Here is a 17,806-nt window from a genome sequence, read left to right on the forward strand (position 1 = left end):
AGATGTTGTTACTTTTGGTTACATTTTTTTCACTACGTATCCATTTTCCCACACCATTGTTTTTCCATCACACCTCTCACTCACCTAGTGGTCTACTATGGTATATACTCACCTTCATACCTTTAGTGCTTTATCCATTCATTTTTTCATTACTTGGTTGCCTCACGCATCACTTTACTATCACCACTTGCCTCACTCCCTTTGGTTTTTTGGCCCTTCTGGATCCTATCAACAGCCTCGTTCTTTATTACCATCATTCTATATGTTTTATACTTATTTACTTATACTACCTTCGTTACCCCCATAGATCTATACCTGTATTATTAATGGAGGCTGTCTGTGATCCTCACTCTATATATCATTTCAATATTATACCTGCTTGACGCACGCAGGCTTCGCGCCCTCAGTTCCCAGGCGGGACCTATTCCCGGATGCTATGCTACCTCATTGTAAGCTATACCTCTCTTAGGTTGTGAGGTTTATTTGTTTATTGTATCCATTGTTGTTCATTTATGTATATTTTCTCTAGATGCTTGAATTATGCCTACTCCTGATGAAGTGAAATTTTCACGAAAAGCGTTTAGTTCAACACAGGCAATGCTATTTATTACAAGCGGTTATTATACCTTGTATCCATGACCTTATTTAAGTTGTGTCAAAAAATGCAATTTCCTTGGGATGCTTGGGCTTAGCACAGAGTGAAGGCAGCACAATGTCTTCATTCAAATGGAAATCAGAAACCACCTTAGGAATAAACGACTGACTAGGTTGAAGTACCACTTTATCTATGTAGACCACCAGATAAGGAGAATGGCAGGACAGCGCCGGCAATTCAGATACTCTGCGGGCAGAAGCAATAGCCACCAAAAAGGCAACCTTCTGTGACAGTGTAAGCAGAGGAATCTCCCTAATGTCCTCAAAGGGAGATTTTTTGAAGAACAGACAATACCAGATTAAGATTCCACTGAGGTAACAGGGATCGCCTCGGAGGAGCCATATGGTGAACGCCTTGTATAAAGGGTGCAAATCAAGGCATGCGTAGCTAAAAGACGTTGGAAAAAAACACAGCCAAGGCCAACACTTGGCCTTTGATAGTACCCAAAGCCAACAGCTGTTCAACCTCTTTTTGAAGGAGGTTCAAAATCCTAGCCACCGAAAATAAGGTGAGGATGCACCTTCAGCGATTGACAGCATATGTACTATTTCCAGGTATGATGATAGATCTTCCTGGCCTTCAACAATGTAGGAATCAGAGTAAGAAAGACCCCTATCCTTCAATACCTGGCTCTCAACAGCCACGCCATTAAAGTCAGCGACTGTAAAGCAGGATGGAAGATCGGCCCTTGAGACAGCAGAACTTCCCTAAGAGGAAGTCTCCAATGAGCAACGGTGACCAACCTTACCAGATCTGCGTACCAAGACCGACGAGGCCAATCTGGGGCCACTAGAATAACTGTAATCCCTTCCACCTCTATTCTGCGCACAGAAGCTTCGGCAGAAGTTTCAGGAGATGAAAACGCATAGATCAGCCGATACTGACCCAAAGGAGCCACCAGTGCATCTGTGGCGTCAACCAGAGGATCTCGTGACCTGGCTACAAGCCTCTGAACCTTCTTGCTGAGTCGAGAAGCAAACAGGTCGACATCGGGTGTCCCCCACCGGACACAAAGGGAGGTAAAACACATCCGGGTGCAAGGACCACTCCCCTAGATCCAACACCTGACGACTCAGGTGATCAATCTGCTTGCCAGTTTTCCACACCTGGGATGTGCACTGAAGAAAGAGTCGTAACAAACTTTTCCGCCCATTCCAGGATCTCGGCCACCAAGTGGAGGACCACTTTATCCCCTGTGGACCACCAAATAGGGCAGACAGGAAAAAGCCGCCAACTCAGACTCTGCAAGCAGAAGTGATAGCCACTAGGAAGGCAACCTTCTATGATAAAGAAAGCAGAGAAATCTCCCTAATTCTCAAAAGGAAGCTTTTGAAGAACAGACAAAACAAGATAAAATACCACGGCGTAATAGGGATCACTGGAGGAGCCAGATGACGCACAGTGAATGAAAGTGTGAACCAAACTATTAGTAGCCAACGGACGTTGAAAGTAAATAGCCAAGGCAGACACCTGGCCCTTGATAGTGCCCAACGCCAAGCGCTGTTCAACCCCTTGTAGAAAAAGAAATAGCCGCACATCCAGGGATTCCAATAAGTTTCAAATACCTTTAATTCCAAAATGTTGCAAGTGATGACACCAAAGACACCAACATGAAGTCTCGTAGACGCGTTTCACACATACATCTTGTGCTTAATCATTGTTCAACCCCTTTGTGTAAAAAGGCTTTCAAAAGCCAAGCCGTTAAAGCCAGCGACCGCAAAGCAGGATGGAGGATCAGTCCTTTAGATAGTAGATAAGAGGAAGGCGCCATGGAGGATCCATGACCATTTGTACCAGTTCTGCCGAGGCTTCGCCACCCGGCGAGGAAACATCGGGCAGGAGAACGAGCGGAGGGAAGGAATAGATAAGGCGATACGGACTCCAAGGAGCCACCAGAGAGTCTGTAGCATCGGGCAGAGTATCCAGAGACCTGGCCACCAACCTCTGAACTTTCCTGTTGAGGTGAGATGCAAACAGATCCACATTCAGAGTCCCCCACCGGGCACACAGGAGATGAAACACCTCCGGATGAAGGGACCACTCCCCTTGATCAAACACCTGATGGCTCAGGTAATTTAAAAGAAAATTGTGATGCTTGGCACCTTACTCCTGCGCTCAGAACTTGGTTCTCAGACTACCTCTGTCACGGGACTCGCACTTGGCATCCCCAAATGGCTAGATCTGGCTGCCCTCTACAACCGGGGTGGTCGGGCTCAGGTAATCCGCCTGCCTATTCTCCACACCCGGGACGTGGACTGCGGAGAGAGCTGAAACATTGTGTTCCTCCCACACTAGAATCTCGGCCACCTCCTTAGGCGCTGTGGCACTCCTGGTGCCCCCTTGATGATTAATGTAAGCCACGTCTATGGCATTGTCCGACTGAACCCGAACCGGAGAGCCAGGTAGCCAACTTGTCCAGTGAAGCAGGCAGAGCTTGATCACTATCAGCTCCAGAATATTGATCGGCAAGGAAGACTTCCAATGCCCAAGTCCCCCGAGCACAGAGCTTCCCCAGCACTCCACCCCAGCCTGAGAAGGTGGTGTCCGTGGTGACCACCATCCAAAACACTGGCAGGAAGGACTTGCCTTGGCACAGGACAGGTGACTGGAGCCACCAAGAGAGCCGACTGAGATGGCTCAGCCGAATCTTCAGGTCCAATGACCGAGGATCTCTGTTCCATTTTGACAGAATCTCTTTCTACAACTGTATCGTGTGAGACCAGGGCCCTCGTGCAAGCCCACAATGAGTACTGATCTGTCTCCATCAGCAACCGGACTTCCCTGTGCAACTTCTGAAGCTTGTAAAGGGAAGAAGACCCTCACCAGAGTAGAGTCGTAGAGTCGAGGATCAGCCCCAGATAAGTGACCCGCACGGACCGTGTACGGGCCAGGGCCGATTTGTTGAAATTGATCGTCCACCCGAATTCTTGAAGCGTCTAAACGGTGGAGATGTTGCCCAGCAGATCCAAATGGGAGACTGCTCGCAACAGGAGATCGTCCAAATATACCACAATGAAGATACCTCGTTGATGCAACAAGGCCAGCACAGGGGCTAGGACCTTGGTAAAAACTCTGGGAGCCGAGGCTAGACCAAAGGGTAACGCCACAAAGTGAAAGTGCTCCTCTGCCACCGCAAAGCGCAGGAATTGCTGATGTCCCTCGAATATGGGGAGGTGGAGATACGCATCTGAGATCGATGGAAGCCAGAAAATCCCCGATTTAAAGATGCCACCACCAACCGAATGGACTCCATTCAAAACTTCTGCACCCGCACAAAGCGGTTGAGAGCCTTGAGGTCCAGGATTGGATGCACTTTGCCATCCTTTCTGGGCACCCTGAACAGGTTTGAATAGAAACCTTCAGAGCATTCCTGCGGAGGAACCGGCACAATCACCCCTTAAACCAGGAGATCTCGCATAGCCTCTCGCAGATCCTTTAAACGTTCCAGAGGCAGGTAAAGATTTGACTGAAAGAACCTGTCCCCTGGCCAGGACCAGAATTCGGTCTTGTACCTGGAGCAAATCCAGAAGTCCAGGGTTCCTGAAAGAAGCACAGACGCCCCCCCACCCCTGAGACGGGTGAGGGCACCCCTTTATGCTGAAGAGGACTTGTCAGCAGTAATGGACTGACCGGCCTTAGGCTTGCCCCAGGGTTTCTTAGCTCCTTCAGAAGTTCTCAACGGCTTACCTTTTTCTTGCGCCCGGAGACACGAAAAAAACGTTTTATGAACAGAAAAGGAGGGATACCGCTTAGTACAGCGTGACTTACCCTTGGGAGGATTGACGAAGAAGAGTACTCTTCCTGCCAGTCAGGCCCTTGATCAACTCATCCAATGAGTCGCCAAACAACCGTTCTCCCAGAAAGGGGAGATCAGCTAGGGCTTTCTTAGAATTTTGGTCAGTCGACCAGCTCTTTAACCAAACCATGCGCCTTAAAACAATGCCCACGGCCGAGACACTGGCCACCAGGGGAGCCGCATCCATAGATACATCACACAGGAACACCAGAGCCTGGATCACCTGGTCCAACAGTTCCAGCTGTTTCGGAGGAACAGTCTCGGGGTCCAAAGACTCCCCCAAACCCCTAATCCATTCTGTCACCGTCTGCGAGACTAACAGACACAAAAAAACATTTCATAATTGAAGCCGCCAGCACATGTAGATGGCGGGAAAGGGATTCCACCCGCCTGTCCACTGGATACGTAAAGACCGGGGAATCCTCCACAGGCACAAGGGTAGATTGGTTTAAGCTGCAAACAGGATGGTCCACTTTAAGTGGCACCGTCCAATGGTTGGACATATTCAGCAAAAGGGTACTGGCGTTTAAAGCTTTTTGGCACCACTAACACGCCCAGTAGTGAGCCGCCCAGGTCTGCTGATCCCCCCCCCCCACACTCAGTAGCAAGCCGCCCAGGTCTGCTGATCCCCCCCCACACTCAGTAGCAAGCCGCCCAGGTCTGCTGATCCCCCCCCACACTCAGTAGTAAGCCGCCCAGGTCTGCTGATTTCCCCCCCACACAATAGTAAGCCACCCAGGTCTGCTGATCCCCCCCCCCCCCACTCAATACTAAGCCACCCAGGTCTGCTGATCCCCCCACTCAGTAGTAAGCCACCCAGGTCTGCTGACCCCCCCCCCCCCCACTCAGTAGTAAGCCGCCCAGGTCTGCTGATCCCCCCCACTCAGTAGTAAGCCGCCCAGGTCTGCTGATCCCCCCCACTCAGTAGTAAGCCGCCCAGGTCTGCTGATCCCCCCCCACTCAGTAGTAAGCCGCCCAGGTCTGCTGATCCCCCCCACTCAGTAGTAAGCCGCCCAGGTCTGCTGATCCCCCCCACTCAGTAGTAAGCCGCCCAGGTCTGCTGATCCCCCCCACTCAGTAGTAAGCCACCCAGGTCTGCTGATCCCCCCCACTCAGTAAGCCACCCAGGTCTGCTGACCCCCCCACTCAGTAGTAAGCCACCCAGGTCTGCTGGCCCCCCCCCCCCCACTCAGTAGTAAGCCGCCCAGGTCTGCTGATCTCCCCCACTCAGTTTTAAGACGCCCAGGTCTGCTGATCCCCCCCACTCAGTAGTAAGACGCCCAGGTCTGCTGATCCCCCCCACTCAGTAGTAAGACGCCCAGGTCTGCTGATCCCCCCCACTCAGTAGTAAGACGCCCAGGTCTGCTGATCCCCCCCACTCAGTAGTAAGACGCCCAGGTCTGCTGATCCCCCCCACTCAGTAGTAAGCCGCCCAGGTCTGCTGATCCCCCCCACTCAGTAGTAAGCCGCCCAGGTCTGCTGATCCCCCCCACTCAGTAGTAAGCCGCCCAGGTCTGCTGATCCCCCCCCACTCAGTAGTAAGCCGCCCAGGTCTGCTCTGATCCCCCCCCCCCTACTCAGTAGTAAGCCGCCCAGGTCTGCTGATCTCCCCCCCCCCCAACTCAGTAGTAAGCCGCCCAGGTCTGCTGATCCCCCCCCCCCAACTCAGTAGTAAGCCGCCCAGGTCTGCTGATCCCCCACTCAGTAGTAAGCTGCACAGGTCTGCTGATCCCCCCCCCCACTCAGTAGTAGCCCCCCTGGCTCTGCCAATCCCCCACTGAGTAATAACCCCTCCGGCTCTGCTGATCCCCCATTCAGTACTAACACCTCCAGCTCTGCTGATCCTCCCACTAAACTGTTTCCATGCTGCTACCCATGTGTGACATCTGGTAATCTCTCCTGCTCTTGTTCCCCAGCTCTGCTGATCCTTTCACTCAGTCCCATCTCTCCGGTCCCCGCTCACCTTCTCCTATAGTGTTCCCATGTTGCACACCACATGTGCTGTCTCTGCTAGTTGCTCTGCCCCAGCCTGGACCCAGTTCACCTTTCTGCACAACAGATATGACATCTGCATCAGACACTTCCAGAATATATACACATGAACCGGAAGGGACTACTGAGGTATTCATGGTTCCCTTGGTGGTTTTCCAGTGCATCTTGGTATCTCATACTTGCAATGTCTTCAAAATTAAGCAAAGCTAACACTAAATAAAAGCCCCTCAAAAGCTTCAGGAGCTGTAAGCGAGCATTTGTCAGACTTCTATAGAGGCTTTGAAAAACACACGCCCAATGCCACACTTTGAAACAAGTGTAACCTCGCCCTTACAAATCATGTCTATACTAGATGTACCTTTGAAAACTACAAATCAAATGCTTTAAAAAAAAAAAAAAGTGTAGCCCGAGGATAGGTAGCTTCGGCACTCTAGCTGTTGAGGAGCTACAATTCTTGTGAGGTACTGCAAGACTGACAGCTACAGGCATGACTACCAAAGGCATGAAGGGATTTGTAGTTTTACCATAGATAAGTGCCAAGACTGCCTATGCCTGCTTTAAACACTAGAAGCTGGGAGTAAGCAACCTAAGAACTCCTGCTGCGGTAAAAACTACAAATCCCATGGGACACTACAAGACTGAGTGCCACAGGCATGACTCCCAGACGCATATTGGAATCTGTAGGTTCATCACAGCTGGGAGTGCCAAGGTTGCCAACCCTGCTATAAACAGTCAAACTTGCATGGTAACTGTGTAAGTGCTGGCTAAATAGGTTAGTACACCATTCCCAGTAAATACAATTACCTCAAATCTAATGGCCTGTACACAAGATTAGAAAATGGTAAAAAAAAAAAAAAAAAAACCACTTCCAAGTGACCAAAGCCCGATCACAATTCATACAAATTATCAGATGGGACAAGCAAGATAATTTCTCATACGATTTTCGCTTAATCAGTACAGCTGTCACTCGAAAATACTAAATACACTACAACTCATGACATCACTTCTGAACTCTTATTTTATCGTACAAGAATTTTTGTAACATTAGTAACTTCTTTATTTTCTAAATAAAAACAAACACACAGGCAATCATTTGTCTGATAATCTCATTGAGTGTACAAGGCATAAAAGTCAGGGGATAGGCAACATCAGCACTCCAGCTGCTGTGGAGCTACAAGTCCCATGAGGCATTGCAAGACTGACAGCCACAGCCATCACTCCCAGAGGCATTAAAAGGATGGGAATTTTAGTTTCACCTCAGCTGGAGTGTCCGAGGTAACCTACCCTTGATATAAACAGTCAAATTTGCATAATAATTGAGCTTTGGAGGAAACTGTACTTGCCAAATAGGACAGTACGCCATTCTCAGGGAATACTATTTACCTAAAATCTAAGTCATGGGTAGGCAACCTCAGTGCTCCAGCTTCAGTGGACCTACAAGTCCCATGAGGCATTGCAAGGCTCTGACAGCCACAGCTATCACTCCCAGAGGCAGAAGCATGATGGGAATTTTAGTTTCACCTCAGCTGGAGTGTCCGAGGTAACCTACCCCCATTCTAAGTTCAATAGCGCAATCCAAAATGAGCACTAAAATTACAGAAACGTCAGAATTTCCTGTTATACTACAGCAGACACCACGTTTAGGCCTATTTGCTTCATTATGACAGTTCCTCTCTGGCCCTTTAAAACATTACCGCGCACAGGGCCTGTGGGTCGGAAAGGAGAAAAAGGAAGGGGGGAGCAACAGTTGCTATCGAGCGGGTAAACGCTGTGTGGTTTGTGATTTCTCCCCCCCCCCCCCCCCTCACCAATAGAAAATCAAGATCCTATTAACTCTTTAAAAGCCTGGGGCGGGAATGGATAAAAATAGATTGAGCAGCCAAAAATCACGCTAGCAATAAAAAAAAAAAAACAACACACACACAAAGTATATTAAGTGGTATGCGTCCAACATGCAAACGTCACATAAGATTTGACTACTGTTGTTTGGGGGGGGGGGAAAGACTAGAAAAAGGAGGCTTGGAAATGGCAAGTTGACAGATCTATGTGACAGCCCCTGAAAAATAGACGGAGCCACATAGGCGAGCAGGTGCACTCACCCCAAGGTAGCAACGACGTGAACGTGCACACCAATGGGGAGCTTCCCTAATACACACGACAGACACACACACACACACACACACGACAGACACACACACACACACACACACGACAGACACACACACGACAGACACACACACACGACAGACACACACACACGACAGACACACACACACGACAGACACACACACACGACAGACACACACACACGACAGACACACACACACGACAGACACACACACACGACAGACACACACACACGACAGACACACACACACGACAGACACACACACACGACAGACACACACACACGACAGACACACACACACACGACAGACAGACACACACACACACACACACACACACACGACAGACACACACACACACACACGACAGACACACACACACACACACGACAGACACACACACACACACACGACAGACACACACACACACACACGACAGACACACACACACACACACGACAGACACACACACACACACACGACAGACACACACACACACACACGACAGACACACACACACACACACGACAGACACACACACACACACACGACAGACACACACACACACACACACGACAGACACACACACACACACACACGACAGACACACACACACGACAGACACACACACACACACACACGACAGACACACACACACACACACACACACACGACAGACACACACACACACACACACACACACACGACAGACACACACACACACACACACGACAGACACACACACACGACAGACACACACACGACAGACACACACACACACACACACGACAGACACACACACACACACACACGACAGACACACACACACACACACGACAGACACACACACACACACACGACAGACACACACACACACACACGACAGACACACACACACACACACACGACAGACACACACACACACACACACACACACACACACACGACAGACACACACACACACACACACGACAGACACACACACACGACAGACACACACACGACAGACACACACACACACACACACGACAGACACACACACACACACGACAGACACACACACACACACGACAGACACACACACACACACACGACAGACACACACACACACACACGACAGACACACACACACACACACGACAGACACACACACACACACACACACGACAGACACACACACACGACAGACACACACACACACACACACACACGACAGACACACACACACACACACACACGACAGACACACACACACACACGACAGACACACACACACACACGACAGACACACACACACACACACACGACAGACACACACACACACACACACACACACACACACACACACGACAGAGACACACACACACACACACACACACGACAGACACACACACGACAGACACACACACGACAGACACACACACGACAGACACACACACGACAGACACACACACGACAGACACACACACACACACACGACAGACACACACAGACACAGAGACACACACACACACGACAGACACACACACACAGACACAGACACACACACAGGCTGAGCTTTCCTAGTGACCAGATGACATTCATAGGGAAGGGCTGGGTGCACCGACTCCTACATTGACATAAATAAGCTTATTAAACCCTACAAGGCGTAGCAGGAAGGGTGTTCCAGGTCTCAATGCATGGCTTAGTCACCTTCCAGAAGCCTAAGGGGGGAATTACATAAACCTTAAATGCCAAGTTGGCACACACAGAAACGGTCAGCAACCAACCAAGCGACGTGCTGCCATGGCAGACACACAAAAGTCACCTTACATGAAGCACATTTCCATGGTAACACAATGCAGCCAGGGGACAAAGTACCCCACACACACACACACTAAACCAGCAGAGAAGGTGCTGGAAAGCCTGGGATACATTTTAAACAGATTCCGGAAATAAAGCCCCACACGGTGCCTGCTGAGCATTATTCATCGTCTACTATACAGGGCTAAGCCAAGGCCATCCGCCCAGTAAACAAAAAGCTTCCCCCTCCCCCAGCTCCCTCCCTGCGGCCTTCCCCATAGCACCAATCCTCGCACTCACGTAGATAGGCAGCGGCCAAGGATAGGTGGCAGGCTCGGCTCCCACCGGCGATTTGAGCCTGAGTTCTAGCTTCTCGCCCATGTCCTGAGAGCATACTAATCCAAAAAGCGACGGATCAGTGGAACAGCACCGATACAATCCCAGGACGAAGCTTCGGCCGCTCTCTTTTCCCCCCGCCGGTCCCGGGGTATTATCACCTTTCCTCACACTCGGCGGTTTCACTGCGCCATCTTGGACCCGGCGCCAAGCAACAATGAGCCGAGGGCCGGGTCAAACCATCGTGTGCGGGGAGGAGGGGGAACGGTAAGGAGGGGCGTAAGAGATACACGCCTTCAGGGGGAATGAAATAAATAATTTAGTGAGGTGTCCTCATATGGCCCCTTGGCCTTAAATGTGAGGGTTGTGGGCAACCGGCGAGGGTCAGGCGGCGCTATTACGGGGAGGTATAGGCGAGCACGGATCTGGTTTAGCGAATGGGTACGCCCGTGAAGGACGAGGTAGTACATGCATTGCTCCACATTCTCCTATACGGCAATGTGGCTGTTGGAGGGCAGTGGACTGTACCAAGTGCAATTGATGGGAGAGCAACACGCTCCTAAAAGCAGGAAAATAATCTCATTTGTTGTTATGAAGTCCAAGCTAGAGAAATAGATGTATGGAGGTAGAACATACATTCTAGTAAAACTGCCTTTGTGCTCCAGTGCACAAAGCAAGGTAGGAGGGTCTAACAAGAAGCAGAGAAAGCATGTCCTAAATGGCTGAAAGAGGGATTGGAAAACCTTAGGTGGCACCAGAAATGGCTGCCTAAGCTTGCACTGCTAAAGCTAAGTTTGCTTTGAAAATAGCTGTTTTTGGGAAGGCAGGGGGATTGTTATGATAAATTACCCTCTCCAACCAGGATATTGCGCTAAACCTGTAGGTAAATAGGAGCCAGAATGTTGGCTAAGTGGAATAGTGGGTCTGATATTAACCCCTTCCTGCCAAAAGACAGCTACAGCACAACTCCAGTTCTAGGGGGAACACCCCCCCCCCCAGCACGTTCTGTGACCATTGCTTCCTTTGGACACAACTGATCACAAATCGCGGTAAAGGGCAAATCACAGCGGCTATCTACCATGTGATCAACTCAGTGGTGTATTTAGGGTTTGTGCTGCCCTAGGCCTGACTAAACTTGTGCACCCCCTTTTTTTAAATATGACCTACCCCTTCCTATAAAGGCCACACCCCTTCCTGTTTATTACCCGCCCTGTCATCTGTAAACCCCAGACCACAACCACAGTCTATCAGTGCCCATCGGTGTAGCCTCATCAGTTCCCAAAAGGTCAGCCTCATTAGTGGCCATCAGTACAGCACCATCAGTGGCCACCAGTGCCCATTAGTGCAGCCTATCAGTGCATCATATCAGTGCAGCCCATCAGTGCAGCTTATCAATGCTGCCTCATCAGTGGCCATCAGTGAAGCTTATCAGAGCCGCCTCGTGCCCATCAGTGCAGTTTATCAGAAACCACCATTGGTAGCACAAAACCTAAATACACCACTGGGCCTGCGGTCTGTCCGAATGTCCTTACCGGCCAGTATTATCATACCAGGAGGTAGCAGTGCCAGACTGATTTGCCTTCTGGACCCTTCTCTCCGGCCCAGTTTGCCCCATAAGACTGTAACTATACTAAAAGTGTAGCACAAGCCAGCGGGGACCCTTTTCGTGCGAGGAGGCTGTTTTTTTTTTTTTTTTTGTGCGGTGTGCAGTTTTTTCGCTGCCCCCCTGCAAAGTGCCGCCCTAGGCCTGGGCCTTGTTGGCCTAGGCCAAGATACAGCATTGGATCAACTGTGTCCAATCACAGCTGATCACATGTAAACCGACTTATCGGCATTCCTTTCCACACACGCTGTCTCTGTGTGAGGTAGGGATGCCACCTCATCCCTTTAAACCGAAACACCTGAATTACACAGAATATGAGGGCTAATTTATTGCAGATAAGGCACCAAGGCCTCTTTCACACGGAGCGGACTGTATTGCGATCCGCTCCGGCACTTTTCTTATTTTTTTACAGACACGGATGACACTTGTGACATCTTAGATGGGGGCGAGGAGCGGAGATAGCTGGCTTGGTGTTCTCTCTGATCAGGACGAAAAGTGTCTTTGGAGTCCGGAGTCTCGGAGTCATCTGTTTACCTCTGGCTTATCACACACTGGATGTGAAGACTGTAATAGGAGATTTTGGAGCTCTTGTGGAGATACATTGCGATCATGACCCCCTATAACTAAGGGGTCAACTTCTTTTGGTAAGAAGTATTTTATCCGAGCACTGGGTGTATGGTGATTGGTGAAGGCATTTCACATCAAGTCCAATTGTATTTGCTGCTGGAACTTAAAGTTTGCACCGAGCACTTTTCAAGGACTATGTTTATTAATTTTATTATTGCTATATTCATTGGAATATTCACCTTTAAATAATTGGTTCATATGTTTATGTTATTTATGCATTAGCACTTTATTGTGAGTATACTGCTGAGCGCAATAACCCATATTCACTATCACATATTGCGTTTTCACGTTTTTATTGCTGCTCGCTAGAGGAAGAAATTCCCTAATTTTTCACATTTATTTATTTATTGTTAAATATCACTCCATTTGCGCAGTTCCTTTTTTTTCGGTTACACCGAATTTTGTTTTTCCATCCCGTCCGTATGTCCGCATATCACCCCATCCGTTTGCGGATGATATACGGACTAGAGTTGAGCGGACACCTGGATGTCCGTGTTCGGCGGGTTCGGCTGAACTTGAAAAAAAAGTCCGGGTCTGTGTCCCGGACTTTTTCCCAACTTTACCCGGACACCGAACCCCATTCAAGTCAATGGGGACCCGAACTTTCAGGCACTAAAATGGCTCTAAAACACCAATGGAAAGGGCTAGAGTGCTGCAAATGGCAGCAAAACGTAGTTAGAGCATGGCAAGTGCTCTGCAAACAAATGTGGATAGGGAAATAACTTAAAACAACAAAAAAAAAACAGAAAAATAAAACAATTTTCTTTATCTGTGAAGGACGAGGCCCATATGGAGTAGGAGGGAGGTTGAGGTGGTGGTGGATGTGGTGGTGTAGGTGGAAGCGGCGGTGGAGGAGGACGAGGTAGCCAACACTGCTTTTTTTCAGTCATTTTAAATTAGGGTACACCCCAAAAGAGTGAGAAAGATCAAAAATAGAACAATGGCTGAGTAAGGTCGGTATCCATCTCTATTCTGCACAAGGTACGGAAAACTCCTGTGGGATCCATGCCTGGTTCATTTTAATGAACGTGAGCTTGTCCACATTGTCTCTGGACAGGCGGCTGCGCTTGTCTGTGATAACGCCCCCAGCCGTGCTAAATACACGTTCAGATAATACACTGGCTGCAGGGCACGCCAGCACCTCCAAGGCGTTAAGGGCAAGCTCAGGCCATGTGCCCAATTTGGAGACCCAGAAGTTGAAGGGGGTAGACCCGTCATTCACTATATGTAGGCGTGTGCACACATACTGCTCCACCATGTTGGTGAAATGCTGCCTCCTGCTAAGACGTTCCATATGAGCTGCTGGTGCTGCTGTTTGTTGTGGCGTGCTGACAAAGCTTTTCCACATTTCGGCCATGCTAACCCTGCCTTCTGAGGTGCTGACGGTGCCCTGGTTGCGTTGGCGACCTCTTCCTCCTCCTCCTCTGCTTTGGCCTTGTGCTTCCACTGTGGCCCCGCTGTCAGGTGGGAATGCCAGCAGCATCGCGTCTACCAGCGTACGCTTGTACTTGCGCATCTTGCGATCGCGCTCCAGTGAGTGAATTAAGGACGGTACGTTGTCCTTGTAACTGGGATCCAGCAGCGTGGCCACCCAGTAATCGGCACAAGTTAGAATGTGGGCAACTCGGCGGTGGTTGTGGAGACACTGCAGCATGTAATCGCTCATGTGTGCCACGCTGCCCAGAGGCAACGAAAGGCTGTCCTCTGTGGGAGGTGTATCGTCTGTGTCCTCTGTATCCCCCCAGCCACGCACCAGTGATGGCCATGAGCTGGCCTGGGTGCCACCCTGCTGTGAACATGGTTCCATCTACTCCTCCATCTCCTCATCCTCCAGAACTGTGCCCCTGCTGGACAATTGTGTCCCTGGCGTTTGTGGGTGCAGGAACCTACCCTCGGAGCCACTTGCGAATGACTGCCCTGAAAGCCTTGGAAATGTTACCTCTTCATCCTCCTCATCCTGTGCCACATCCTCTTCCATCATCGCCCGAATCGTTTTTTGAAGGAGGCATAGAAGTGGGATAGTTAAGCTGACAACAGCGTCATCGGCACTGGCCATGTTGGTGGAGTACTCAAAACAGCGCAACAAGGCACACAGGTCTCGCATGGAGGCCCAGTTATTGGTGGTGAAGTGGTGATGTTCCGCAGAGCGACTCACGCGTGCGTGCTGCAGCTGAAACTCCACTATGGCCTGCTGCTGCTCGCACAGTCCTTCCAGCATGTGCAAGGTGGAGTTCCACCTTGTGGGCACGTCGCATATGAGGCGGTGAGCGGGAAGGCCGAAGTTACGCTGCAGCGCTGACAGGCGAGCAGCAGCAGGGTGAGAACGCCGAAAGTGCGCACAGACGGCCTGCACTTTCTGCAGCAGCTCTGACATATCGGGGTAATTTTTAAGGAACCTCTGCACCACCAAATTCAGCACATGCGCCAGGCAAGGGATGTGCGTCAAACCGGCTAGGCCCAGAGCTGCTATGAGATTTCGCCCGTTATCGCACACCACCAGGCCGGGCTTGAGGCTCGCTGGCAGCAACCACTCATTTGTCTGCTGTTCCATGCTCCTCCACAACTCCTACGCGGTGTGTGTTTTTTTTTTTCCCCCAAACAGGCAAGTTTTAAAACTGCCTGCTGTCGTTTACCCCTGGCTGTGCTGAAGTTGGTGGTGAAGGTGTTACGCTGACCGAATGAGGAGGCGGTAGAGGATGAGGAAGCGGATTAGGAGGAGTTAGGAACAGGAGGCAAACTGAAGCGCCCTGCAATCCTCGGTGGTGGAAGGACATGTGCCAAATTGCTATCCGCCTCAGGCCCATCCGCCACTGCATTTACCCAGTGTGCCGTTAGGGAGATATAACGCCCCTGACCGTGCTTACTGGTCCACGTATCGGTAGTTAGGTGGACCTTGGCACAGATGGCGTTGCGCAGTGCACACCTGATTTTTTTCCCCCACTTGGCTTTGCAGGGAAGGGATGGCTTGCCTGGAAAAGTAGTGGCGGCTGGGCACGACGTACTGTGGGACAGCCACCGACATAAGGCTTTTAAAACTGTGCGTCTCCATCAGACGGAATGACAGCATTTCAAAGGCCAAGAATTTTGAAATGCTGGCATTCAGGGCCAGGGATCGCGGGTGGGTAGGGGGGTACTTCCTCTTCCTCTCAAGTGTTTGGGAGATGGAAAGCTGAACGCTTCCACGGGACATTGTGAATATGGTTGGTGACCCAGGTGGTGGTGTTGCTGACAGATCGTCTGTTTGCGGGGTGGCAGGTGCCGGTATCACTACAGAGGTGGATGAAGAGGCTGAGACTGCAGCAGAAGAGGAAGCAGGAGGAGCCAGAGACCTTTCTTGGTTTTGAAGGTGTCTACTCCACTGAAGCTCGTGCTTTGCACTTAGAATCCTGATCATGCAGGTTGTGCTCAGGTTGAGAAGGTTTATGCCTCGCTTCAGGCTCTGATTGCACAGGGTGCAAACCACTCGTGTCCTGTCATCAGCACATTTTCTGAAGAACTTCCACGCTAGAGAACTCCTTTGAGCTGGCTTTGGTGCGCTCGGTCCCTTGCTGCGTTGGGCAGTAGCAGGCGTAGTGTCTAGGGCATGGCCGCTCCGCTTCTGCACCCTGCTCCCTCTTCTGCTGTGCTGGTGGCTCTGTGCGACCACCGCCTCTTCCTCCAAACTACTCAGGTCACCTGCATGACCTTCATTCCATGTGGGGTCGAGGACCTCATCGTCCTCCACATCATCTTCTACCCAGTCTTCACCCCTGCCCTCCTTGTCGGTCTCCACAATTCTGAGTGCCGCAGCAGTTGGCACCTGCGTTTCGTCATCATTGGAGACGTGCTGCGATGGTCCTTGCATGTACTCATCTTGAGAAATAAGTGGTTGGGCATCGCTGCACTCAATCTCTTCCACTTCTGGGGCAGGGCTAGGTGGATGGCCCTGGGAAACCCTGCTGACAGAGTCATCAAAAAGAAGAAGAGACTGCTGCAGTAGACTGGGTGGGAGACAATGTGAAGGAACTGGAGGCACTGTCAGCAACCCAATCTATCGCCTGTACTTCTTCTGGCCTCATCACTTCTAGAGGCGCATGATGCCCTACCAAATACTGCTGCAGGTTCTGTCGCCTACTCACACTTGAGGAAGGTGTTTCACTTGTGCGTGTAGCTGGCACAGATCGACCACGTCCTCTCCTTGCAACAGGAGCTCTACCAGCAGCACCACGGCCCCTATTTGACGGTCTCCTCATATTTCTGTAATTTATGATCTTGCCCTAGAAAGGTGTTTATTGAATAGCGGAACAAAACAACAACAGTATCGCACGGGTGTATCTCACAGTCAAATATGCAAACTATGCCGCAATTTAATTTTTTTTAACCCAAAAGGGTGTATATTGAATAGCGGAATAGAAAAACAGTATACAAATACAACGGGTGTATCTCACAGTCAAATATGCAAAGTATGCCGCAAATTTAATTTTTTTTCACCCCAAAAGGGTGTATATTGAATAGCTGAATAGAAAAATTTTCATAAAACTGTGTATCTCACACGTACAAACACAGACTAGGCACCGATTACAATTTTTTGTACCCTAAAGGCAGGATGAGGATAAGGAGTAGGAGTAGTTCGGAACAGGAGGCAAACTGAAGTGCCCTGCAATCCTCGGCGGTGGAAGGAGATGCGCCAAACAAATTTAAAAAGGTGTATGTCACATGTACCGATACAGACTATGCCGTAATTTTAATTTTTTACACTCAAAAAGGGTGTATATTGAATAGCGGAATAGAAAAAATTGTATAAAACTGTGTATCTCACACGTACAAACACAGACTAGGCCCCGATTACAATTTTCTGTACCTTAAAGGCAGGATGAGGAGTAGGAGGAGTTCGGAACAGGCAGGAGGCA

At 50.0% G+C, this 17,806-nt stretch overlaps 1 protein-coding gene across 2 annotated transcripts in view; it reads right to left on the bottom strand.

Annotated features, from left to right (window-relative positions):
- The window catches only part of DOT1L (DOT1 like histone lysine methyltransferase), a 352,682-nt gene extending 341,769 nt beyond the window's left edge, over positions 1-10,913 (bottom strand). For both annotated transcript variants that reach the window (XM_082247290.1, XM_082247289.1), the window contains exon 1: positions 10,652-10,913. In XM_082247290.1, the coding sequence (XP_082103416.1) occupies positions 10,652-10,732 (81 nt within the window). In that variant the 5' untranslated portion in view covers positions 10,733-10,913. The remainder of the gene's footprint in view (positions 1-10,651) is intronic.
- Between the last annotated feature and the right edge of the window lie 6,893 nt (positions 10,914-17,806).

This window comes from Pelophylax lessonae (assembly GCF_965119305.1).
Source record: "Pelophylax lessonae genome assembly, chromosome: 1".
Taxonomy (NCBI): domain Eukaryota; kingdom Metazoa; phylum Chordata; class Amphibia; order Anura; family Ranidae; genus Pelophylax; species Pelophylax lessonae.